Genomic DNA, 27,423 nt, shown 5'->3' on the forward strand with positions numbered 1-27,423 from the left:
TATTCCCCTTAATGTTGCTGGCCATGCGTTCCTCATAGTCTCGCTTGGCCTCCCGTATCACCTTCTTACAGACGAGGGTTGCTGTCTTCATGGTATGCTTCCCAGGAGCACCTAGCTGACTACTGTTGTTAAAAAGAGCACCAGACTAGATGGATCTTGGCCTGACCCAACAGGGCTCCTGCATTCCCAGCATATTGCACGCAGCTAATATCTTGCTAGGTCTGTTCTATGGTACTTTGGTTCCATTAAACTAATTCAGCAACATCCAGTCTTCAACCACAGTCTGATAACATGTTTGGACAGGGAGAGCAGGACTATTCTGGGACGGCGAGCAGAGGTGGAGCTGCTTTGTAATGGCACTCAACATACTGGAGATTTCCAAAACACTGCTGTAGACAAGTTGAGCCTTAACCCCACCATAGCTGAGCCCAGACTGGCATGAGCTGGTCCCTCCCCCTGCCTGCTCCCAGTGTCTCTTCTTTCTTATTTCCAAACTTACCTGATGGTCTCCATTCGAGACTGGATATTACTGTGTATGCAGCTCAGAGCTGTGCAGGGCAACCCAAAACTATGGGGCATATGGGTATGGAGGTCATAATAGATACCCCTTAATGACCCCCCCCCCCACTGCCACTGCTGCCAGGAAAAAGGAGGGGGATAAGATGGGGGGGACTCCCAGCAGAAGAGGTGAGGGCCCTTGAACTCTGTTATGCTGTCAAGAACATAGCAGGACACCAAGGCCTCCACGTGTTGTTATGAACTGGGGCGCAGCAAAACCTTCATTTGAAATGGTCCCGTAAACTGAAATGTATTATTTTCACATATTTTTAGAAGCATTTTCAAATTATTCATTTTTGCAGCCCCTTTCTGGATGCAAGGAGTGTGTAACTCATCACCACATGCATCAGACTGTGATCAAGGCACAGTTTCTGAGTGATCCTGCTAACATACTATTGCATGAATGAATGGTTGGCAACCTTCAGTCTGGAAAGACTATGGTAGAAGCCTACAGCACCCGGTATTCCCAAGCGGTCTCCCATCCAAGTACTAACCAGGCCTGACCCTGCTTAGCTTCCAAGATCAGACAAGATTGGGCATGTGCAGGGTAACAGTTCCTGATTGCACAGACACATCACATGGAAGATGAAACCATCACAGCTCAATAGGAAATGCAGTAGACAGATGGCGAGCCGCAGCCCTTTAGTACTGCTGTCTGGAATTACTCCAAAAGACTGACCACAGACCTACTGAAGCGCAGTCCCATTCAGGCTCTCCACAGACCCACAGTCCTCAACTCAAATTGGTTCCATCAGGGAAAAGCACAGGATCCAGGAGTCTCAGCAGGGCAGGCCTTTTCCTGTCAATCTCTAGCACAGACACTGGTTTCAAGGTCATAAGCAAACCTGAAGCATGATATAAATCTGACAGTCAAGTTGCATGTCAGGAGACTAGGAACATTTCAGTGTGCCCAAGGCTATGGCAAGAATATCATTTGGATAACAGTTCTGGAAACAGTGCCAGTCATTTAGAGCAGGGGTGTCCAAAGTTTTTGGCAGGAGGGCCACATTGTCTCTCAGACATTGTGTTGGGGGCCGGGGGAAAAAGAATTAATTTAAATTTAAAATTCGAATAAATCTACATAAGTTTACATAAATGAATATATTAAAGATGAACTTATATGAATGAATGAAGGTCTTGCAATAGCTCAAGGCCTATAAAAGGCCTTGCACAAAGCAAGGCTGGCCTGTCCTTTGCTGCTGCTACTGCATCACAGACGTGAAACAACAAGCAGTAGAGGAAGCCCTCATCCTACAGCTCACACGAGAGGTCAGTCTCCCTCAAGCTGAGAGCAGTTGCATCGGGTTATCAACAAATCCAACAAATCTCCTGAGGGCCAGAGGCTCATTGGAGTCTGGGGGCTCCCTGAGGGCTGCATTCAGAGGCCTCGAGGGCCGCAAGTGGCCCCAGGACCAGGGTTTGGGCACCCCTGATTTAGAGAATGAAACCTGGCATCCTGCCCTCTCAAGACAATAGCAATTCTGGCCAGAATCAAGACAGCCGTGCCTGGTCTGCACTGGCCAGGTAGGACACAGACCCAACTTCCAGCTGATCTCTCATGCAGGTCCAAGTGCAGCCTCCACACTGATGGGCAACCAAATCAGTTGAAGCTGATCTGAATTAACAGGATGGGAAGACAACACATCAGAGTCTGACTCTGCAGTCAAATGAACTGGGTTGCACAGATGCTTCTATAAGAGCGAACAATACGAAGTGTCGTTCCAAACTGGCTGCTTTCCCTGCTTGCAGTTTCCCGCATTCCACGCTCCTCCAGCAACAGTGCTGGGGCTGTTCTTGCCCTGCTGACAAGGTAGCCTGAGTTGCCAAAATGGCACTCGGATGGCAGGAGACACAGTGGCATTGTTTATGCGCAAGAGCACGCCAAAGCATGGAAGCTGCAGTCATAGCAGGGTCAGATGTGGCAAGAATAAGTGGCTGGGAAGGAGGGAGGGGGAGGGGAAGAGAGAGAGAGAGAGTCCGGAGCATCTTTGTGCGCTTGTCCAGGACGGCAAAAAGTTCCATGTCAAAACAGCCAAGCAACTGCTGTGCTCTTCCTTTCCTAGGTCATCTACCTCCAGGTTTTCTACTGTGTCAAGTTAAATGGTTCATAGATGTTCAAAAACAAGGCACTGGTTTGTGGGGCCACTGGTGGCTGTATCCCCTATATCAGTGGTTCTCAAACTTTTTAGGAGCTTTACTCCCAAAGTAAGTGTTTGTGGAGAAGGGGTGAAGGGGGGTGCTTTTACTTACTGTGTGTTAGAGCAAGCGGTAGGAGGTGTGGGGAGCACAGCGCAACCTTCTGCAGGGCTCCCTGAGGCTTGGAATATTCAGAAAGAGCAAGCGCAAGCCACCCCCTGGCTGCGCTTGTAAACCGGAAGTGGCCTGCGCTTGCTATTTGTGAAGATTCCAAGCCTTGGGAAGCCCTCTGGAAGGCTGCATGGGATCCCCGCACCTCCTGCTGTTGTCCTTAGCGACACGAACCTAAGGGGATCCTGGGGATCGTGTCTCTGCCTCCCCCTTTTCCCACCCCTTAAAGGGATGGGGGAAGTTTTTAAACTTTTTGAAGTAGTTAGCCATTGCAACGTCAATTATGTGTTAAGTGAAAAAGCACTTGAATTGGTTGTCAGACATCTGTAGTCCTTCAGAATGTTTCTTTGAGATGCTGGGAAGTCTCCTCATTCAACATCATTCCCGTCACGCTTGCTTTAGACAGATCCATTATGCCTGTTTTCAGTTATTTTTGTCTACGCTGACCTTCCCTACTTGTTGAAGCCTTTTTCAATTCATTTTCTTAGCATTTTAGTCACCTTTGCTGCATCTTTCTCAGAAACTTGTTCAGAAAACATCTGAAGGCACCTGCAGCACAGGTACACCAGCCTGCCCAAAACATGACCTTCTGGGGCTCACAGCTGTGGTAGGGGTCAGGGGGACGGGGCCCAGGATCCTCCAAGTACTTGGCGAAACCGCCAATGCCCAATTGGGCCCTTTGGGTCTTTCCTGTTTTAGGGCCCAATCCTGTCTAACTTTCTAGCACTGGTGCAGCTGCAATGCAGCCACGAGGTAAGGGAACAAATGTTCCCATACGTTGAGGAGGCCACTGTGACTGCCTCCCCACCACAGGAGGCAGTGCACACCTCATGAGCACAGCTGCACCGGCACTGGGAAATTGGACAGGATTGGGTCCTAAGTCCTTTTCAGCACCCTAGGATGAAATAAATCTTTTCTTCCAGAGAATAACAATACAGCTATTATTCTAGTTATACTGTGGCTGTATATCCTAGTTCAACGCAAAGTGCAGTTTGCAGTGCAATCCTAGGTACGTCTACTCAGAAGTAAGTATCACTGAGTTCAATGGAACTAGTTCCAGGTAAATGCGCATTGTCACTCTCTTCTCATCTTGACAATCTACTGTGCCAACTGCTGGAGTTTGGGCCTTTGGTTGCTGTTCCTCATGTAATTTAGTGCAGAATGCAAACTTTTACACCAGGTGTAGGGGAGCAATCGTGGCCTTTCTCTTTTGCTTGGGGCTCCCTGGAGGCTGCTGGTGGGACTCTATGGGTGGGCCTTCGACCTGACCCAGCAGGGCTTTTCTTATGCTCTTAAGTTTGTCAATGAAAACTGTAACTGAAATGAAGGGATTTGGCGTTCCAGGGACAGATGATTAGAACGTGTAGGGTTTGAGTGTTTTCTTGTTTTTTTGAATTCACTGTATGGAAGGATCCAAAGGACCAGGGCCATTGGAAGTGTTTCAAGTAATCTTTGGATTTATAGCCACTGGCTAACTTTTGAAGACTGCCCAAAGCATTTTAACTAGAGGAGTAACTGCAAGTTGCATGAATTCAACAGTCAGGAAATTGGCATCTGAATCCACTAAGTTTTGACAATGTTAAGATGGCTTTATATATATATATATATATATATATATATATATATATATATATATATATATATATATATATATATATATAATTAAATAAATAAATATTTATTTATTTATTTACCACCACCATGTACTTAATGGAATTTAAAGGGGACATGGCCCCTGCATGGAAGCCTTACAAACTTGTTGTAATTTGGAAGCATGCTTAGGGGTTTGCATGTGCCCTGTGGGTCTGTCTTGTTTCCTTTCCTTGGAACAATAGAGTTCTGTGTCACATCAGAAAGTCTTCTGGAAAGTTGCCGGAGGTTTATGAGGAGGAAGAGAGCAGCAACTTTCTCCTATTGGTGACACCTCTGAAGGAGCCTCACAATTGCTTTGCACATGAACATTTGTAACAAAAGCCCAACGTCTGCTTTCCTTTGGAGAAAGCAGGGGGGGATTTTGAGAGGAGAAGTGGAGAGAGGTGCCAAACCCTGTTCTGGCTCACAACTTCTATGGGCCACATGACCCCAACACAAGGGGAAAAGTGCCTGGGGGGGGGGAGAGTGCTTTGGAATGAAGTGGTGGAAAGAGTGAAACCTTGTTGTTTCTCTGCTGAAAATCCCTATCTGGGTCTTAGGTTTTGTTACATGCAGGTTAGTCTCTTAGAGCTGTTTCCCAGCCACAACAGGCCTGTGTTTGGTGCTTCCTTTCCCCCTGATTTTTCTGTAATTTGAGAAGTTACAGAAGTCCATATTTGGACTAGATAATTTCTAAGATTAATTTTCTACAATCACCTTGTACAGGGTTAACAGGCAGGTAATCAAGAGATACTCCAGTCCATATTTGGATAACAGGCCCCTAAGTTACTGTTCCATCGACAGTAGCAATCCTGGCGTCAGCCCTCTGCTTACTCAAGAGTTAACATACATACAGCAATTCCTTATTTTCATAATATTCCTTTTGACAAAGATAACAGGCATGAAAACAGTTCCCACCTGGCCAAACCCGACATACAGGTTTTGTTGAGAAAAAAAATGCATGACTTAATTATTGAAATGGATCTATTCGGACTGTCCCCCAACCTGCCTTGCCTGCCCCACCTCCAGATGAACTCTGAATGACCCGCTTTATGCAAAAAGAATTGTAATAACTTGCACTAAGAGCTGTTGCAAGGCAAAGGCTTCCAGGAAGACAAAAGCAGCATTCAGAACCCTGGATGATGCCCCTAGAGAAGCGTTTCTGGGGCAGGGAAGGCACAGTTGGAATAACTCCAGCCAGGCTGTGACTTACTTCCTTAGTGTTAATTATGTTTGTTGTCTACACTGATTTCATTAAAAGAGTAACATAACAAAAGGAAAGGCTACAGTGCTTGGGGCTCTTCAGGCAGGAAAAAAGGCGCCTGAGGGGGGACATGATTGAGACATACAAAATTATGCAGGGGATGGACAGAGTGGATAGGGAGATGCTCTTTACACTCTCACATAACACCAGAACCAGGGGACATCCACTAAAATTGAGTGTTGGGCGGGTTAGGACAGACAAAAGGAAATATTTCTTTATTCAGTGTGTGGTTGGTCTGTGGAACTGCTTGCCACAGCATGTGGTGATGGCGTCTGGCCTGGACGCCTTTAAAAGGAGATTGGACAAGTTTCTGAAGGAAAAGTCCATCATGGGTTACAGGCCATGATGTGTATGCGCAACCTCCTGATTTTAGAAATGGGCTATGTCAGAATGCCAGATGCAAGGGAGGGCACCAGGATGAGGTCTCTTGTTATCTGGTGTGCTCCTTGGGGCATTTGGTGGGCCGCTGTGAGATACAGGAAGCTGGACTAGATGGGCCTATGGCCTTATCCAGTGGGGCTGTTCTCATGTTCTTAACTACAATTCCCAGGAAGCCTTGCAGGTCTCTTGTTATCTGGTGTGCTCCCTGGGGCATTTGGTTGGCCGCTGTGAGATGCAGGAAGCTGGACTAGGTGGGCCTGTGGCCTGAACCAGTGGGGCTGTTCTTATGTTCTTAACTACAATTCCCAGGAAGCCTAGCAGGTCTCTTGTTATCTGGTGTGCTCCCTGGGGCATTTGGTGGGCCGCTGTGAGATACAGGAAGCTGGACTAGATGGGCCTATGGCCTGATCCAGCGGGGCTGTTCTTATGTTCTAAACTACAATTCCCAGGAGGCCTTGCAGGTCTCTTGTTATCCGGTGTGCTCCCTGGGGCATTTGGTGGGCCGCTGTGAGATACAGGAAGCTGGACTAGATGGGCCTATGGCCTTATTCAGTGGGGCTGTTCTCATGTTCTTAACTACAATTCCCAGGAAGCCTTGCAGGTCTCTTGTTACCTGGTGTGCTCCCTGGGGCATTTGGTAGGCCGCTGGGAGATACAGGAAACTGGACTAGATGGGCCTATGGCCTGATCCAGTGGGGTTGTTCTTATGTTCTTAAACTACAATTCCCAGGAGGCCTTGCAGGTCTCCTGTTATCTGGTGTGCTCCCTGGGGCATTTGGTGGGCCGCTGTGAGATACAGGAAGCTGGACTAGATGGGCCTATGGCCTGATCCAGTGGGGCTGTTCTTACGTTCTTAACTACAATTCCCAGGAAGCCTTGCAGGTCTCTTGTTATCTGGTGTGCTCCCTGGGGCTTTTGGTGGGCCGCTGTGAGATACAGGAAGCTGGACTGGATGGGCCTATGGCCTGATTCCGCGGGCTCTCCTTATGTTCTTAAGGGTAGGCACCTGCTCATTTTACATATGACTCTATACTCAGCTGGTTTCCTGGACACATTTTTAAAATTATCATTTAAAAATATTATATGTTAATATAAATTATCATTTATATCTATTGATATGCCGTTTTTCAAACAGGAGTAGTTCACAAAGTAGTTTCCATAGCAAAATAAATCAAGAAATGGTTTCCTGTCCCCAAAGAGCTCAAAATCTAAAAAGACGCAGAAGGGACACCAGCAAACGGCCACTGGAAAAGACACCCTTCTTGGGCAAAGAGGAACCGTTGCTCTCCCGCAGCGAACCAGAAGAGGAGCACCCCTTTGAAAGGTGCCTCTTGGCCCAGGTAGCAGGGCTCCCCACATGGCTCTTCCCTCCCCTGGCCATGCTCCAGCTGCCACTTGCAAACAATCCTCCAGAGTACCCGGCATGGTGAATGTGCCCTACATGGAACTGCCACTGGCCCATCCAGTTCAGTGGGCTCCTCACTGAGCACCAGCAGCTCTCCAGGGGCGAAGAAAGGAATCTTTCCCAGTTCCGCCAAGGACTGAATCAGGAACCTTCTGAAATCAAAGCCTGCACTCCAGCACTTAGCTACAGCCCCTACCCCTCCGCTTCTCAGTGTCGAGAGACCCCAATGTCCTGCAAAGACCCAAGTTCTGTACCCACCATGAAGGGCCTTGTCAAGCAGGCTGCCTCTCCTCCGCTTCCAAATCTGGGGTGATATGACTAATGCCTGCTGTCCCAGGGAATGGCCGCGTATCCTCGACAAGACTTGGACTGACGAGGTCCTGAAGTGAGAGACCCCCTGACCACAAGAATGGTGCTGTCTTCACAGGAATAACCAGCCTGGGGAGGAAGCTCCGGTAATAATAATAATAACAACAGGTATTTATATACCGCCTTTCTTGGTCTTTATTCAAGACTTTATTCAAGGCGGTTTACATAGGCAGGCTTTATTAAATCCCTTATTAAATAGGGATTTTTACAATTGAAAGAAGGTTCTATCTTTCAAGAACCACAACATTCAGGTGTTTCTTTCTGATCTGGTTTCACATTCTGGCCTCCATCCTCCCACGCTCAGAGCAGATGGAATAGCTCGACTCAGCTTGTCAGCTGCTTCAAGGTCGCACGGTGCCGGTGGCCTCGAACTGGCGACCTTGTGGATGTTATCTTCAGGCAGATGGAGGCTCTACCCTCTAGACCAGACCTCCAGCCCAATCCTGAGCTGCCTGGAGCTGTGGGACCCAGGGCTACACAAAGGGCTCCCACTGGATCCAGACCCTCCCGTGCTACCGCGGGAGGCTCCTCAGGAGAAGGGGACGTTCATCCTCTTCCCCTGAGTAAGGGAAGCAGTCCTACAATGGGACTACTCACTTTAGCAGACGACTGTTTGGTTGCCACTAAAGTTAACATGCCCGTGTAGGGCGAGCAGCCCTACCCAAGCGCCCTGGATCCTGCGGAGCTCGTCTCCATGGACCCGTCTCTCCCCTGCCCCGGGAACGCCCCCAACCACACCTCCCCCCTCCCTGGAACGCCTCCCCCATGCCCCCAGGAACGCCCCATTCCCTGTTCCGTAGCCTGGTGGTGGCAGGCACCGCCGAAATGCGGAATGCAGGTGCCCACCAGGCGGTGGCTCAGTGCCAGCTGGAGCTGAGCCACCTCTGGCGGGAGCCTGGCAGTAAGCCCCGCAGATGTTTCCACGTTTGTGACTGTGGTCCGCGCCATGGAGGTACGGCACGGACCACAGGATTGGGCTCTAAGGCAGCGACTGTACCCAAGGAAACACTATCGTTCCACTGAAAAGAGACCAAGCTCTGAGCCTGGCCTGGAGCCGGTGTCTTCAGCCAACCAGATACTTTCAAACATGGGTGGGCGGCAGTGGCATCACCAGGGGGGTGCGGGCCGCCAGGTGCACAGGGGGGTGACACCACTACTGGCCAAAGTTCCTCATCCTGCTGAGGTTGCATGGCAATGTATTCTTTGGTTGGCAGCATGTTTTTGATATTAGTGCTCTCAAAGATAATTTACAGCACAATGAAACAGGCAGGCCAGGAGGCCTGTGCTGTATGCAGCACAAGATAGGGGCCCAAAGCAGCTCCGCCAGAAACTCTTCCCCTTACCTCTGGGTAAGCCACTGGGTCTTACCCTCAGGTATGTCACTGGTAAGCCCAATGGGTCTCTTTGGGCTTGCGCCACCTCTGGATGCGGCATAAGTTCGCGCAGAGAGGAGAAGCTTGCAGCCATTCCGCACTAATCAGGAAATGGGGTTGGATCCGGCATAACTGCCAGGTCCCAGCCTTGCCCGCCTGCCCCTAGGACCACCCTCCCCACACCCTGGAATGCCTCCCTCTCGCCAGCCCCAGACCCTTGTGTGGGCTGAGCTCAGCCGACACAACCCTCCCTGTCAGAGTTGATGAGGAGGCTGGATTCCGACTCTAGAGGAGGCACAAATGTGCTTTATGGTACGTTTGTGACCCTCCTGGGCTGGTGGAAGACACTTGCATTGGCCCGAGGACGCTTTAGGATTGCACCCTTAATCTTCATAGTATTTCCTGCAGCAGACCTGTCACAACCAAATTTAACATAAGAGAGATGCACATTCTCAAGGTAAGAATAAATAATTATGGATTCTCTGAAATAAACAATTTACATGTGCCTTGACTGGTAGAAAAGTAACATTTTAATTTTTTCATTAACTGAAAAATGGAAGGCAGCCTTTTTGTACGCAGGAGCTTAGAAACACCAGTGTTAGATGTAGCTGAGGGTGCTGTTTGCTTTCTCACATTTCAATTCTAGTTTTATTTCACACACTTGGTTTGTTTCCTCTGAATTTTATCACTCCACAGTTCTCAATGAAAAGATTTCCACCCAATGCATTTGTGCTTCATGTAAACAAATGTTTTGGAAAGGAATTTAAGAGGCGGATGTTGAGATGCACTATTTGGGGGGAACCATGACTGGGCACTGAACTTTTTAAAAACTGCCTGGTCCCTGACGCAAGCTGGCTGTTCCTCAGAAGGCAATCCTTAATACAGACTTGGCATTTCTCTTCTGAAAGAGAAGTAAGAAAGTCATTCTGCAAAGAAAAGGGGAGAGTCCAAAGGACAGAGACTGAACAACTGTCAACCCAAGATACGTTTTGGGGATGAAAGGCGTTCTTTGTCAAGGCAGCACAAACAATAAGGTTGTTAAAAGCTGTACAAAGCTCTGGGAAGGACACACGCTCGCACAAACACAAGCACAAAGAATAGCCACTATGATAATACATCATGTAGGTCTGAAATGCAACACACCTTTGGGGTCTGCTGAAGAAGAGCTCGCTGTGGAGATCTGGGGGGCGGGTGTTAAAAACAGACCAGGGTGAGTGACTGTTGTCTCGAGGAGAAGAATTCCAGCAGCCTGCCTGCCTCATCAAGTACTGACAAATGGAATGTGAGAACTGCTCCTGAGATGAAAGGACGCAGACAGAGCCATTCAACTAATGGGATCACATTGAGCTAATGGGATCACTCTGACTCCCAGAGCATCTCTGGGCAGATGTCAAAACGCGAATGTTATTTTAGGTCGTTTCTTTTATTTGCACATTCACTAGCAGTCGGCCATGACAGGTTTAGAGAATTGTGAGGCATTTAAATACAGGCACATACTTTAAAAGTTGTAGGACACAAAGCAACTTTCTGAAAAAATGGGGCAGGCCCCATGGAGGCAGGAGGCTCTTTCACCAGCTCTCAGCTCAGCACCTGAGCTCAAACGCCTCCGAGCCTGAAAAGCCGTTTGAAGGCTCCAGTGAAAGACGTCGTCGCTGATAGAAGAACTCCAAAAAGAACTGAGATCATGTTTGCAGCCTAATGGAAATTCGCCTGAAAGTAATTCCAACTGAGGGGACCAACTTACTACTAGGTGTAGTTGGGGTCATGGCCTCAGTGTACTTGCAAAGACAAATGTTCATTGCAGGATTTACTAGAACTCTCACAATGTGGTGCTGAGATTTTACATTCTGAGCCAAACACGGGTGAAAAGGGTTTCCCAGAGTTCTCTGCTTGTCCAAGTCCTGACCACTTTCTCCACTCATAAACTGCACTCAAATGAAGAAAATACTTGCACTGGTTTTTACACAACAAAGTTCTTGTGCAACTATAACCAGCTTCTTATTTATCATTTGTATAAATATGGCAGTCTTGGTGCATCACTGAGTTGGACCTCGGGAAGCCCCCTAGGGCCAAGGGGATTTCCCATTCCCTCCTTCCACCTGCATCTCCCCAAAAGCCTCTCCTGAGAGATGCGGGGGGGGGGGGGACCTCTGGAAGGAAAATCACTGAAAATCAGAAATGGGTGCAGGGAATGGCACAGGAAGCAAGAGGCCACCACTGGCTACAGCTCCCTGCCAGAGCATCTCACGTGACACACCATGAAAGACAACCCAAACCCCATCAGGTGAAAAAACCATACCCCCACCCTGTGAATGTCAAGCAATGCAATTCCTACACCCAGTGCTCTGCCAGCCTCCCTTTCCACACTACATCTGCATGAAGATGTATCCCAAGCCAGCATATTCTCCTTTAGGATTTGGTCAGTCTGGCTCAGGTGACTAAATTAAAATCCTGTGGAACACCACATTTCGGAAAGGCCATTCTGTAAGAAACCTGGGGTCACAGCGCTCCGCCATGGAAATCTAAAGATCTGATAAGATTACTCGCATTATCCACAACATCATGGGCTTTAATACCAGTAGTGGTGAAACACAGATAAGCTTGTGAGATACGATTGTTCTCTTCTATCTTCGAACAGTGGGCACCCCATTGTGACTTCACACTGGCCTGCCTCTAAACACTGCTCTTCTTTCTTACTATTATCCTCTCAAAGAATAGGCTAAAGACCTCAAAGAAGCTTCTTCTGATGCAAGTAAATGAAATAACACATAACACAGTCTGGACAAATCTGAGGTTCCAACCTTGTAATATGCCATTAAAAACAGATTCCCCACATACGGGAACAAGGAGTAAAACCAGCCAGCAATCTGTGGTAGATACCGCATAATTTGTTAATTGTCCACATGGTTAAATTTAGCAAAAGACTCTGCAAGAGACACGGTCAAATTTCAGATCCATTAAACATGTCAAGGAAAGATACAACCAGTATTTTCAATAGGTTTTTTCATGTCCTGGTTTACAAAAAAAATGTCCTTCAGGCACCTCAGAATATTATTTTTGACCAGCTAATGAATATCCATGTCACATCAATGCCAGCAAACAGTAAATATCATGAATATACAATGCAGCATGACCGGTAATGTAGGAGACAAGAGAGGAAAAGAGTTGCGAGATTTGTTGAGCTTCCACATGGTGTTTGTGACCAACACGCTTGTCCCACTGCCACGTCCATGAACTGAAGAAGGAAGAAAAATCAAACAACAGCAGCAATCTCATGAATCAGGCCGCTGAATATGTTCCTTCATTAGTTCTAGAGTGAGTTCTGGTCCTCATATTTATTCTTCTTTTAGCAAGAGTCAAGATGGGGTAGTTGTTAAATAAAATGTCAGGTCTGCCCTGGACCTTAGTGGTGGCAGCACAAGGCAGGGCAGGGCAGGAGGCGAGAGTCCTTCAGGCATCTGGGATGGGATGGGAGCCAAATGTGATGTTACTCATCCAGTCAGGACAGAACATCAGATGAACATTGAAGGAGAACATTGAAGAAGTGATGTCAAGGGAATGACTTTGACCCCTGCTTACTGGAGCAGACAGCTTTTCTGCAGAAAATTTTCTTGGGAAAAACTCTGACGAAAGGTGGGCTCAGGGGTTTCAAACACGGTTCCAAAAGATGGGAAACTGAAACTGTTTCGCTCAAAGCCATTTCCCCCCAACCAAGCGAGCGTGTGGCTTCCAAGCCCACCTAGAGAGGTCAGGAATTAGAAATGGTTGGGAGGGGTTTAGAGGGGAAGAGCAGTGGATGAGGGAATAGACACACACACACACACCCCTCAGTAATCAAAAATGTGCTCTTGTCTACAGTGGTCAGAAGAAGAGTGACAGCCCAATCCTAGCCCAGTTCCCCTGCACTAACGGAGCGGTGCCACTGCAGCTTACACTGCACCCAGCAGGGAAATTTTGCATGAGGTCTCCGCAAGGTAAGGCGACATTTGTCCCCCTGCCCTGGGGAAAGCCCCAGTAGCCACAAAGGGCAACTTCTACCTGCACGGGCTACATAGCTGGTGCGACTCCCTGTTGCGCCATGTCAATGGTTTGGGCCTGAGAAGGGGGATCTGCTCATTTCCCACCCCTATCGCCACCTTCACATCCCTCCCCACTTACCACATCCAGTGTGTGCTGGTCTCCCTCTGCTGCTCCCTCTTTAGAGGTTTTCCGGCAGGGCTTAAAAGACATTTCTTTTTACTCTCGCCTTCCGAGTTTTGGGCTTTTTAACACTGATAAAGGTTTTATGCATTAGTTTTATGGCCTTATGTTCTTTTTAGTGTTTTCTGTTGGTTTTCTGCTCTTTGTTCCTAGCTTTTAATGAGATTCTTAGATTGCATACTGTTTTTCAGGAAATCTTAATGTTTATATTTTTTATATTATAATGTTTTTATTGACTTTCTGGAGGCTTTGAATGCCCACCAGGGACATAAAGCAAGATGTAAGTAAGTTAGAGCCAAATCCTGAGTTTGCACCACTGGCGCTCTGCTGGCGGTGTTGCAAACATACCGTAAAGCACGTTTGCAGTTCTCAGAACTGGTCCAGCACAGGTGATAGCTCAGTGCCGGCCGGCGCTGGACTAGTGCCGGTGGATTACTGGTGCTCCGTGGCTCGGCAGCCATGTGGACTGCCGGGCAGCAAAAAAGTGAGTGGTGGCAGGGAGGAGGTGTTTTGGGGCAGGGGGAGGAGGAGGGAGGGTTGGAGAGGGTGGGGAGGAGGCATGCCAAAGGAGGGAGCGAGACAGGAGGGAGGCATGGGCTGCTGGAGTTCCACTCCACCGGATCATGAGCCTCCATGTCAGGTCTGCTGCCTCAGTCTGCCACCGGCGGCTGCCCGGTGGGGCTCAGGATGCCACGGCAGCTATTTTCGGCACAGCGGCTGTGCTGCGCTCTGGGCAGATCAGGATTGGGCAGTAAGTAAGTAAAGTGCTTTAGGGCACTTTTGCAACAGCGCGTTGTACCGGTGCAGAGGCTGCTTTGTATTGTGCTAAGAGTCCTCTTCCCTGCACCTCTCCCCTTTGGCAATCATGAAATGTCTAAATATGTCTTTTAATGTCTGTTTTGTGCATTAGCAGGTACTAAATTAGGGTTTTAGTGAAAGCACATGGAGAAATGAAGAGAACCCAAAACTATAAAGACCCAAACTCACTTTTCTCCCTTTTGGAACACTCTGGAAACTCAGGTAACTAGAAGGGCATCCTAAGCAGTCTCTGGTTTTTCTTTTTAATAATGAAGTACAAACAGCACACTTGGCGTTTCCTTACTTTTTCTCTGCCCCACTTGAGTTGCACCATATCAAGTTACACTGGGTTAGGTTCTTTCATACGAAGAGAATAAATCGAGACATATCACATTGTGTCCCACGGCACAGAGTAGGTAAACAAAGACCTCTTCGTTATGGCAAGGCAGGAAAAGATAATTCCTTCCCCGCCTCTAGCCTCCCACCCTGTACACACTTGATGGTTCTTTTGTGGAGCAGGCAATCTGAAGAATAAAAATGAGAATGTCAAGCTTGCATACCTTTTCTATTCTGAGTGCTAGTAAAAAAAAAATTAAAAGAAATATACGCACACACACAATTTTTGTACTGAGAGCTAGTAGAAAAAAATATATATCTATTGCAGCAAGCAAATCTCATTTGTATACTTCAAACACATCCCCAAAACGGTATGAACAAAGAAAATAATCTTAATATTCAACAAACTGTATGGTATTAAATGAAATCTGAACAGCTACATTATCAGGGTTGAAACTTTGCTCTGTCTGGGTGCAGACATGCATATTTTCTTTTACCTATAATTCTTCCAAAATATATAGAATAGGTCTGCAGACATGAAAGGACAGGAGAAATAAACAGTCTATTCAAAATACTAACTTGAAAATACTATCTTTAAGTATGCTTCCTTATCTCATGTCAATATAAAATGTGCAGATCAAAATTTAAAGGGATATCTACTAAAGGGATAGAGTTTGGGATTAGATACAAAACATTTTGCATTGTAGAAATAAAAATTTACGACAGGCAACAAAAGCTAATTTAGAACGATTTAGAGCAATGCTAATGAGCAGGGCTGCGTGACTTATGTGATGGTTTGGTTTCGTTAAAAAATATGTCCAACTTCTCTGTTTAGAAGTAGTATAAAATTTGCACCACCTGACTGTAATAGTTGGCTTCGTGGCCAAGGACTGGGAGGATGGAAGGGAAGGCCTCAGCAAGGCAATAAGGGAACAACTAAAGTAGCGATGATCAACAATGTGCCTTGGCACATTGGTGTGCCACAAATGGTCTACAGGTGTGCCATGGGAGTTTGGGAGAGGGTCATTTATTAGTAGGGCCATTGGGGGATGTGAGCTGGCAGCGCAGTGTGTCTTGTCAATTGTCAAAAAACTGATGGTGTGCCTTGACAATTTTATTGCCTTGTCAGTGTGCTGTGAAATGAAAAAGGTTGAAAATCACTGTACTAAAATTAAGAGACAGGCACTGCAGGGTATCAGGTAGGAAGCTCTGCAAAGCAAAGACATTGTCACTTCTGACCACAGGAAGCCCAGTCCAGATTCTCAGGATTCAGGCTGTGCCTCCTTCCCACTCCTTCACCGGTTGCAAGAAGCCAGTCATGCAGAGCTTTGTAATTTGATTAGTGATAGAAAGGCATCTGTCAAGTAGGACAAAGCTTTTGACTACTTGTAGACTATGATGGGCAGCCTAATCCTAACATACTCTGGAGCAAGCAGGTTGGCTGACCTGCGCTGCATCCAGAGCAGGGCTGGGTACTTCCTTTACTCCGTGTCATGTGGCAGCTGCCCATGTGGCTACTTGGATCTGCGCCACCTAAAGAGGTGTCACAGATCTGAGCAGCTGGGGGTAAGGCCAGGCCAGCTGGGATAGGGAGCGAGGATCTGGCATGAGTGCTGGATCCTGGCTCCACCTCCCCTCCCAGGCCTGGATGCAATGACATGTTACCATGAGACAGCAGGAAATCAATAAGGTGTTAAAATTAGTCAGTTTTCATTTCCATGTATCATAATACAGTTACCATGCTAAATTGATAAAAGGCGCTTTTTCAAGTGGTGCCCTGCTTATATTTAGCAAGGGGAGAATAACCATCCCTCTTCACCCCAGCACAGTGCCTTGAACCTTTCAGGGGCACACTTTTTATTTATTTACTTAATTAATTTGATTTTTTCGGGGGGGGGGGGAAGGGGGCTACAAATCTTCTTTGACCCCAGATAGCAGATAGATGCCTTAGCTATGACTGGGGGGAGGCAGCAGAGCAATTAAGTGGCAAGCTGCTGGGGGGAGGAGGTGGGTTCCTCCCAATTTTCACTTTTAAAAAAGCCTGGGCGTGATGTCACTTCCAGTTGCGACATCACTTCCAGGGCAGCATTTTGAGCTTGGCACCGGGCTACATGATCATTAGCTACACCTGGATTGCACTCTGTGATATGCACAAAACCTAAGAAAGGTGGGATGCAAAGAATGATGGAATTGCAGTCAGCATTGCCCAGTCATGTATATGCTACTGCTCCCTGATGGAGTCTACTCTACTTCAGAGGCATAATTCATGAAATACGCCGCAAAGTGATCATTGCCAGTAAACTGAGCATAGATCCTGCTCTTCCATTCTAACTGCAAACAGGACCAGCGTTTTGCAAGCGTGTGCCCACTGGCTGCCTGAAAGTCAGCAACATGCAGAACAATCCTAACTTGCACTGGAGCAGGCAGGTCAGCAGGCCTGCGCTGCACCAGTGCAAGTTTGAGACCAGAAGCGGCGCAACCTGAGCTAAGGGGAAAATGTGCCCCTTACCCCGTGTTGTGCTACACTGGCCCCAATTGTTCTGTGCCACTTGATGAGTGGTGCAGATCCAAGCAGAACAGAGTGACCAGGGGCCACTCCTCACCGCCCGAGAAGGGGTCCGGATCTGGCATAACTGTCAGATCCATTCAGGTGCTGTCCCAGGGTGGAGAGTGGGAGGCGGGGCCAGGATCTGACAGGCCCCACCTCCCACTCTCCACCCTGGGAACTCCCGCCGCCCACCCTCCCCCCACCCCAAAACACCTCCTCCTGCCCTCCCCATGCCTCCCTCAGACCCCTGAGCTGGCAGAGCTCAGCCGATGCAAAACTACCCCCTGGGGCTGGATGTGGCATGGATCTCCCCAACTCCTGAGTCAACGCAAACATGCCTTAAGGCATGTTTGCAACACCACTGGGTTGGTGCAAGAACTTGTGCCGGCCTAACCCGGGGATTAGGTTTATGCCCTCATACGCTTAAGAGGACAGCAACTGAACATAAGAACAGCCCTGCTGGATCAGGCCATAGGCCCATCTAGTTGAGGTTCCTGTATCTGGTGGGCCACTGTGCGATACAGGAAGATGGACTAGATGGGCCCACGGCCTGATCCAGCGGGGCTGTTCTTATGGCCTTCCTGTTGCCCCCGAGGTCCTTGCCTAGGTACATAAGAACTAAGAACAGCCCCACTGGATCAGGCCACAGGCCCATCTAGTCCAGCTTCCTGTATCTCACAGCGGCCCACCAAATGCCCCAGGGAGCACACCAGATAACAAGAGACCTGCAAGGCCTCCTGGGAATTGTAGTTTAAGAACATAAGAACAGCCCCACTGGATCAGGCCATAGGCCCATCTAGTCCAGCTTCCTGTATCTCACAGCGGCCCACCAAATGCCCCAGGGAGCACACCAGATAACAAGAGACCTGCAAGGCCTCCTGGGAATTGTAGTTTAAGAACATAAGAACAGCCCCACTGGATCAGGCCATAGGCCCATCTAGTCCAGCTTCCTGTATCTCACAGCGGCCCACCAAATGCCCCAGGGAGCACACCAGATAACAAGAGACCTGCAAGGCTTCCTGGGAATTGTAGTTAAGAACATAAGAACAGCCCCTCTGGATCAGGCCATAGGCCCATCTAGTCCAGCTTCCTGTATCTCACAGCGGCCCCCAAATGTCCCAGGGAGCACACCAGAGAACAAGAGACCTGCAAGGCTTCCTGGGAATTGTAGTTAAGAACATAAGAACAGCCCCACTGGATCAGGCCAAAGGCCCATCTAGTCCAGCTTCCTGTATCTCACAGCGGCCCACCAAATGCCCCAGGGAGCACACCAGATAACAAGAGACCTGCAAGGCTTCCTGGGAATTGTAGTTAAGAACATAAGAACAGCCCCGCTGGATAAGGCCAGAGGCCCATCTAGTCCAGCTTCCTGTATCTCACAGTGGCCCCCAAATGTCCCAGGGAGCACACCAGATAACAAGAGACCTGCAAGGCTTCCTGGGAATTGTAGTTAAGAACATAAGAACAGCCCCGCTGGATCAGGCCAAAGGCCCATCTAGTCCAGCTTCCTGTATCTCACAGTGGCCCCCAAATGCCCCAGGGAGCACACCAGATAACAAGAGACCTGCAAGGCTTCCTGGGAATTGTAGTTAAGAACATAAGAACAGCCCCGCTGGATCAGGCCAAAGGCCCATCTAGTCCAGCTTCCTGTCTCTCACAGCGGCCCACCAGATGCCCCAGGGAGTACACAAGACAACAAGAGACCTGCATCCCGGTGCCCTCCCCTGCATCTAGCATTCTGAATTCTACATCTGGCAGACATCGCCTCCCCTGCATCTGGCAGACATTCTGCATCTGGCATTCCGACATAGCCCATTTCTAAAATCAGGAGGTTGCACGTACACATCATGGCTTGTAACCCAAGATGGATTTTTCTCCCAGAAATTTGTCCAATCCCCTTTTAAAGGCGTCCAGGCCAGAGCAATAGCCTCCCTTCCTTGACAGAATAGACTTACAGTAGTTAGTCTGGGAACAGCACAAGTTCAGGGCCAAGAATCTGGTTGGCAGGCACCAGGGAAACAGAAGGGACTCCTAGGCAAGAGTTGCATCAAGTGACCCATGGAAAGGGAAGGAAGCGTGGCTCTCCCACATCCCCTCTCCTCTGGGCCTGGCTCGCAGGGGCTGCCACCCACTCCCCTCATCTTCTTCAGGCTCCCCTCTGTCTTCCCTCAGACTCCCCTCTGTCTTCTTCAGGCATTCCCCTGTCTCTCCCAGACATTCATGGACATACATTCTCCTTTACTTGGCTTTAATCTCCAATGTTTGGATAAAAAACAAGGACAAAAAGAGAGCTAGAGAGATGATATTTTTATAAAGCCTGGCAGTTTTACAATGTATGAAACATCAGGCCATGAACAGCCCAGTTCTAGCAAAGGCTTATGGTGGCGGATCTTGCAATCTGCCACTGTGAGCTCTGGACTGGCCGTGCGAAAGAAGTGCAAGGTGGCACCTGTGTACACAAGTTCTGTTCTCCATTCTCAGGAGGTCTGAGGCACCTGGGTCAGAATGCAGGATCTGAACGACTCTGACTACTGAATGGCAGAAGCTGAGCTTTCAGATGGAGTTGTGAAAGCAAGTCAGTGATCGGAGGAGAAGCTGAAGGACAGCCAAAGGCAAGACAGGGGAGGCGGGACTAGGAGGCACCTGCTTGCTAAAGGCTGCAGTTGTGGCCTCAATGGGTCTGGACAACCATCCATCAGATATGCCAACCAGTTTAGCAGGCCTGGTTTGAAGGTCAGAGAGCCAGCCAAATGTCTTGAACAGCAAAGCCTCTTACGGCCTTGCTTTTTGGTTCTGAAGATCTCCTATTCTACGGCCTCCACCGTGAGTGCACCTCTGTCCAGAATACATGAAGCCGGAAGCGTTCTTTTTCCTCTCCACTTTGGCACATCATTGGGAACCTGTCCCTCCTCCCAGAGACGAGGGGCGCAGAGATGCGCTTGCACACCCCTGCCGCCTTGCAGCAACTATGAATGTGAGAGACCCTTCCTCTACTTACTCATCTCTACTGCTTATCATAAAGATGAGCAATTGGCTTGTCTAAACAAGGCCTTCACAATCATCATTAGGGAATCATTTTACTATATAAAATGGAGAAGAATTTTTAAATGTATTGATTTGAACACTCATAGCATATATTTATTACTATGGAACGGATTGGAAATCAAAGAACTACATTTTATATTGGGGAGAGGGGGCCTGGATCTGTGAAGGGAACCCCCTGGGGACCAACTCTGGGAAACAGTATGGATTGTGGTGCAGGCGGCAGAGAGGAGTTAGGGGAGTCAGTGGAACTATCAGCCAGTGGCGTCACTCGGGTTCATGTCACCCGCTGCGGGAGGCCAGTGAGTCACCCCCATGCAGTAGGTGGGGCAACACCCCAGGGGGTGGTGGTGGTGATGTACCATTGCTCTGCCCCCCACTGATTTTTTGGCTGTACCTTTTGACAGAACAAAGATAGAACACATTCTGCATTAAATTACACATTGATTGATACACAACATGATGGTATTATTCTTCCAAACTGTGATTTTAGTGATTTAGGTCACTAGTGGTGTCACACACACACCCCTGGTTGTCAATTTACTAACACCTTATTGCAGCGGTTCTCAAACTTTTAGCACTAGGACCCACTTTCTAGAATGACAGTCTGTTCATGACCCACCAGAAGTGATGTCATGGTAGAGGAGACATCATCAAGCAAATTAAAATAAATAATTATAAATAACACAGGTCAACACACATTTTGCTTCCTTAAACGTTACACCAATTCCTGGGTATATTTGGGGTTCTGATCCCAAAAATGGCATCTTTTTTGCCCTATCATGTCTAGTTTTGGAGACACGGCATAGCCTCTTTAGTGAATGGTTGAAGCAGCTTCCTCATGAGGAAGCTGCTTGAACCATTCACTAATGAGGCTATATTAGATCTGCAAAACTAGACGTGATAGGGCAAAACAGATGTCAATTTTGGAATCGGCACCCCAAATTCATATCAAACCACCACAAAGTTGGGGAAAAACTTTTCTGATCCTCAATTTTGTAAGCCTGTGTAATTAAAGTACAACAAATAATTAGCCAGCCCTGTTCCACAAAGTGAATTTCCTCTGAAGACTGCCTGCAATATCCCCCCCCCCCCAAAAAAAAAATCAGTAAGTTTTTCAGCCCTACCCAGTACCCAGTTTAATTTAAGATATTCTGTTTAAACCAGATCACTGTCAGGATCCACCTGGCTTTACAAGTCTCAAAAAAGTTCACCTTATCAGCTGAGGCCTCTGTTTTGATCCTTTTTAGTGGGAGGGGGAGGGAAGTTGCCTTCTGGAGCATCTGCTGAGCTCCAATTTCATTAGATCAGAATCATTCTGGTGGCCTCACATTCCCCTTTTCTTGACTTGACCAGAGCCAAGGCATGTTTGCTTACTCATGAGTAAACATGACCGCTTGGCTTAGGTTTGCTTTCCATAGGGCTCAATACATTTGTCTGATTGGAGGGAGGGGCTTCCTTCTCAGGTGTTTTTGGGGGCTGCATTCATTGGGTCAGGAACATTCTGGTGTCGTTGGATTCCTCTCAGCCTGTCCTTTCTGACGGACTAAGGCAAGTTTGCCTACTCGCGAGTAAACGTGCGATACGGCTCAGTTTCACTTTCTATAGGGCTCCATGTATTTTTGGTTTTCCAGTTTTTTGGCCATAACGTCTGATGGAAAGGAGATATTTCACTCCCGTTTTTTGCACTGCCTTCCACTGGACATTCCGCATCCAGCGGTTTAGGACACGATGGGATTATTCCTCACCACTGTGATTTAGCGTCACCCCCAGTGCATGTCACCCCCCTGTGAGTGTCACCCGGTGCGGCCTGCACCCCCCGCACTCCCTAGTGATGCCACTGCTACCAGCGAGTCTCTCTTTGCCTGAGGAAAAGTACTTTCTCTTCATGCCAGCATCCCTTGGGATCCAACTCAGTGTTTATGTAGAACAGTGTTAAACTCAAACTCAAACGTATCTCAATAGATGGTGTGGTCATATAACACAACAAAACACTCAAGGACAAACAAGGCCATATGCACTTAATTATTGTGTAATGAAAACACAAGGCACTCAAATGAAATTAAATCTGAAGTGCTTCATTTCAAGAGAACAACCGCAAACAACAATTCTGCTATATTCTATAACAGGGCTGCCCAAACCCCGGCCCCCTTGTGGCCCGCAGGGGGCCCCAATCCAGCCCCCCAGGGAGCTCCCCATCTCCAACAGGCACTCGGCCCTCTGGAGACCCGCCAGAGCCCTTGCTGGCCCGATACGACTGCTGGTTGCAGCGGTAGCGAGGGGACTGCTGGCTGCAGAGCTCTCCTGCGTGCAGGAGAGTCCAGCAGAAGCCCCGCCCATCCACCACACACCTACCAGTGGGGAGGCCAGGGCTGAGGCTGCACTTGGGATGGGGGGCTGAGGAATCACCGTGTTTGAGTGTGCTGCTTGGTTTGCTCTGTGTGGGGAGTGGAGTGGGCAGGACCTGAGGGAAGAAGTTGAGGGTTTGTTAGCCTGGTGCGGTGGGGGGCTGCTGAGTGGGAGGGCGTTGCAACGGGGTGACATGCTGGCTTGGCTTGGCTTGCTTTGGTGGGTGAGGGCAGTGCTGCGTGGGAGGGAGAAGCCTGTGAGATCCTTATTCCATGTTGACTTACTCCTGGTGTGGGTGGAGTAATATCCACCCACCCCTGCAAGTCAGTAATATCCCCCCTTTCCCTCTGTTGCTTGTGAGATCCTTATTCTGGGTTAAATTACTCCTGGTGTGTGTCTCCTGCAAGTCAGAAACGTCCTCCCCCCCTTTCTGTCTGTTGCTTGTGAGATCTTTATTCTGGGTTAACTTCTGTGTCCTGCTGTATCTGGGCAAGTGTGTGCCTCCTGCAGTCCACAAATGGTGGGACTCTGTTGGTTCTGAGATGCTTGGTTCTGTGCATTTTTGTAAAGTGCTGGGGGGGAGGGTTGGTGGAAAACCTTTCCTCCTGTGTTTCTACCTTGCTGGAATGAGTTTCTGCCTAGAAATATTTTCCTCTTGTGTCCTTGCCACGCTAAGACATGTCTCTGCCTAGAAATATTTGTATTATCAATAAGCTCAGTAGAATTCATTCTTTCATATAAGTTCCATCTTTAATGTATTCATTTATGTAAATTTATGTAAATATAGTCAAATTAATTCTTTTTCCCCCCTGGCCCCTGACACCATGTCAGAGACATGATGTGGCCCTCCTGCCAAAAAGTTTGGACACCCCTGTTCTATAAGGTGGGCAGCCCAATCCTGAACTGCCTGGTGTGTGAGGCTGCTATGGTGCCAAATTGGCTACTGAAGCATCCAACGTGTGCTGGGCAGACTGCAGCAGCTCTTCAGGGGAAGGGGACTTTTGTCCCTTCCCCCGAGTAAGGTACGTAGCCCCATGATGGGGCAACTTGATTCTGCAATGGTTCTTTAGCTGGCACAGAATCAAGGAGTCCAGCGTTGGACCGCGCTGAGCTGCGCTCCACTGGTCTCAACCCCCTCCCGCCCCACTCCCTACTCCCTGCCTTCCCCAGCTCCCCCCACCCTGGAACGCCTCCCCCCAAAACCCTACTCACCTCTCTGTCGCCTGGCGATTTGGGCAAGCCAGCAGGCAGTGGAACGCGGGCCCAGAGCAGAAGCTGGCTAGTTCTGGTGCTGGGCCCTTGGTAAGGCTCCAAATGTGTCTTATGGTCTGTTTGCAACAGTGCGTGCCAGCTCTGGATCAGGCCCTTAATTAGGAAATGTGAATGTATGACAATCATAACGTATATGATTGAACAATGTGGTATTTGGAAGTTATTAAAGCTAAACTAAAGTTGTATACCCTGTTATTAAGAAACCCTCTTTTGATGCACTATGGATGTCATTGTAGCTTTAGTGGTTTCATTCCACAGCAGAGTGGATTATTCTAATACTAATACCACCTTTGCATATTATCGAGGGTTTTATGATTTGCATTAATCACCATCCAGGGAATGCAGCAGTTAGAGAATTAGAGTAGTTAAACTGGCAACACTGTAACTTCTAACTGTTATGCAAAATTTGTTTCAGGAATGATTTTCAAGCACTGAATGAGGATAAATGGCCACCTCTCCTGAGTCACAGTTCAAAGAAAAAACTTGCCTTTCTTCATTCTTTGCCAACTTTTTCTTGGCTTATGGGGCTGAGCTAATTCCTGGCTATTTTTTTCCTCTACACTCCTCTTGCCTTACATAAAATAGGCTCTTGTTAATTTTATAAACATTTTTTGTTTTTCCAAGAAAGGTGGAATCAAATTTAATGGCAGGAATCTCCAGATAAAACCATATTCTGGAATGTGGCCATTTTCACTGGAACGCCTCCTGACGCAAATGGGCTGCAGCACCTTTGACTTGGCAACTGCCAACTGTCACAGCACCAGTGTTCATATTTATAGGTGACTAGCAGGGGAGTGGAGGGAACAGTGTGGAGCAGACTGAAAATGCTTCCCAGGTGCTGCTGACTGGAACTCTTTTGCACTGAAAAGGGAGACCCCACAGCTGCCAGCAGGCTCCTCCTCCTTGGATGTGTCCAGTCCCCTTCCAAGAACTCACATGGGCACAAAGAGGAACATTCAGTTTCTTAGCTTTTCCTGTTCCTTCAGTACCTTCACTTGCCACTGTGACTACGAGCCCAATCCTATGCATGTTTACTCAGAAGTAAGTCCCATTAGAGTCAATGGGCTTACTCCCAGGAAAGTGTGGATAGGATTGGGCTGCCAGCCTGGAATGAATCTATCAGAATGTGGCAGTTTTTTCTACAATGGGTTTGAGTTGAAGATGGACACAATAAACGACCCTCCCTCCTTCCCAATCTCAAATCTCTTTGCCTGCCCAGCAGTACAATCAAAGGGGAGCAGAGCTCGTGGACTTTTCCTACAGCAGGAGAGGTGACCTCATTATGCTGCCTTTGGAATGATTTTTGAAGGATTTTAGCCAAGAAGAAGCATCAGGTTCAGTAGAAGGCAAACTGGGAAATCTGCCTAGAGACATGAATTATTGTCTAGGCCAGTGGTTTTCAAACTAGTGGGTCACAACCCACCAGAAGAGGGCCATTTCCCTTTAAGGCAAGCAGCCCAGAAATGACTGCAGCAAAGGAACCATAGCAATCAAGCTATCCCACAATCAAGGAGCTTGTAAACATACTTGGGGGGGCTTGGGGGGTAGCACCAGCCATCTGAAGGGTCTGAGGGGCTCACAGCCCCCTCTGCGGGTTTCCCTGATGCTCCAAACTCCTTTCTTCAGTGACCGTGACCCACTTCCACTTTTGCAATAGCGAATTCTCAGGTTTATCCTCCAACAGCATGCAAAAGAATCCATTCTTTTATTTGCTTCCATAGAAGCAAATGATTCTCATGTACTCTTATAGAGAAAAGGAAAGCACAGCACTTGGGGTACTTTTGCAACAAGAGCAAAAACCTTTGCTCTACCCCCTGACAGGGATTCCAGTGTAGGAGATGGTGCGGTGTGAGGGGGCAGTTGCCCTGGATCCTCCCTTGGGATCCTTGCAATATCCAAGACTTCTCTCTATATATATCTCACCCATCATAACAATGGGCAATTTTCTAGAACAGTTTGCTTTCACACTGTCAGTGATCCACATGGATCATGTGTTTGATTCTAATCCCACAGCAACCAAGTCTTGCCCTCAGAAATAACAGTATTAATAATGTTGCAACTTTCTGTTCTGTCATATAGGTTTGAAGCATGTTACGACGGAAATTATTAATGGAAAATAATGTATCTGATAAAGTGCACTGGAATGCAGAGATATTATTAGCTCTTCTTTGAACTGCACATTTTTAAGCACTTTGGAATCATAATTCAATTGAAAAATATGATCACACTATTCGATATTACAACTTACCTATAATAAACCCGAAGTGTCTGGATCTCCTCTTCTAGTTTTTTGTATTGCTGAACAGCCATCTCTCTTTCTTGTTGCATTGCCAGCAATTTCCCCTACAAATACACAGTTGGTCAGTTTATGACTGTTTGTAGATTTTCATGGTCAGCAATAATCTAACAGTTTAACGTGCCATGCCCAACGTTTCATTCTGTAACTTTTTCAGAACTTTGTCAGGGAACGAGCGTAGAGAGGAAAAAGCAGTTAACAGCTGCATCTTTCCAGCTCTTTCTGACCTCTCTAGCAACGTGTCCCACCCGGCTCCTTCCCTGACAAAGTTATAGAATGAACCGTTGGACCTTTTTGGATCTTTTTAACAATATAGATTTTAATCCTTCACTATGCTCTTCCCACCCAGACATCTTAAAAAGTTGCTCAATTTTTTCCCTTGGTTCATCCAGAACAACAGAAAACATGTATTACTGCAGATAATCTCACAGGTCGAGGGAAGGAATTTTCTATGACCCTCAGATAAGATGGGGGTTAAACTTGGGAGGAGGTATCTAACTACAATTTTGTCTGATTTTACCCAAGGCCAGATCCTGAAAAATAATTTACCAGTAATTGTTACCTAAGAATTGTACAGTCTCTAATTTATTAAAAATATAGTAAAAGATCATAAGATACATTTTTATTCATTTTTAAATTCTGGTCTTCATAACATTTTGTAAACACTATCAGAGTAAGTGCACTGTAAACAATGGGACGGAGAAGGCAGGTGTCTGCACACCCTCTTAAAAAATAAATGAAATCACATGACCTCTAAAACCCTCTAAAACCCACATTATGTCAGATGCAAACATTCAAATAAGAGACAGCACAGAGATATCTGCAATTTATGGGGGGTGGTGGTGCTGAAAAGAGCAGGGCTTGTGTTCCATGGGGTTGAAATACAGTTAAGGAGACGTGTTAGAAAAAAAAACAAGGGTCACCTTTCAGTGTATCTGGCAAGTTTATTGTATCAGAAAGAGCTAGTAAACCCAGGCTGCAGAGACTTCCCCACAAGCAAGCAAAAAAAAAAAAAAAAAAAAAATGGCTGAATGAGAGCCCAATCCTATGCATGCCTACTCAGAAGTAAATCCAGTGGGATTACTCTCAGGTGAATGTGGATAGGATTGCAGCTGAGCCTAGCTAAGCAGCACTGCCATCAGGAGGAGATGCTAGGGCAGGAAAGGAAATGCCAGGATGGGGGACCTGCACTGCTCCAGTGGTGGTTCTTTGCAGAGTGCCCAAAATAAACGCTGGTTTTAGACGCAGTGTCATGAGCTACGACTTCCTATTCCAACTCCATGGCACAGTTAA

The 27,423-nt window shown here is 47.6% G+C and overlaps 1 protein-coding gene and 1 pseudogene across 5 annotated transcripts in view; both read right to left on the reverse strand.

The window, feature by feature from the left end:
• MIPOL1 (mirror-image polydactyly 1) overlaps window positions 1-27,423 on the reverse strand; it is a 273,609-nt gene that overhangs the window by 52,833 nt on the left and 193,353 nt on the right. For all 5 annotated transcript variants that reach the window (XM_066631517.1, XM_066631516.1, XM_066631515.1 and 2 more), the window contains one exon: window positions 26,083-26,177. In XM_066631517.1, coding sequence (XP_066487614.1) covers window positions 26,083-26,177 — 95 coding nt within the window. The remainder of the gene's footprint in view (window positions 1-26,082; window positions 26,178-27,423) is intronic.
• LOC136637663 (5S ribosomal RNA) lies at window positions 1,004-1,123 on the reverse strand (annotated as a pseudogene).

Source organism: Tiliqua scincoides, chromosome 1 (assembly GCF_035046505.1).
Source record: "Tiliqua scincoides isolate rTilSci1 chromosome 1, rTilSci1.hap2, whole genome shotgun sequence".
Classification (NCBI taxonomy): Eukaryota; Metazoa; Chordata; class Lepidosauria; order Squamata; family Scincidae; genus Tiliqua; species Tiliqua scincoides.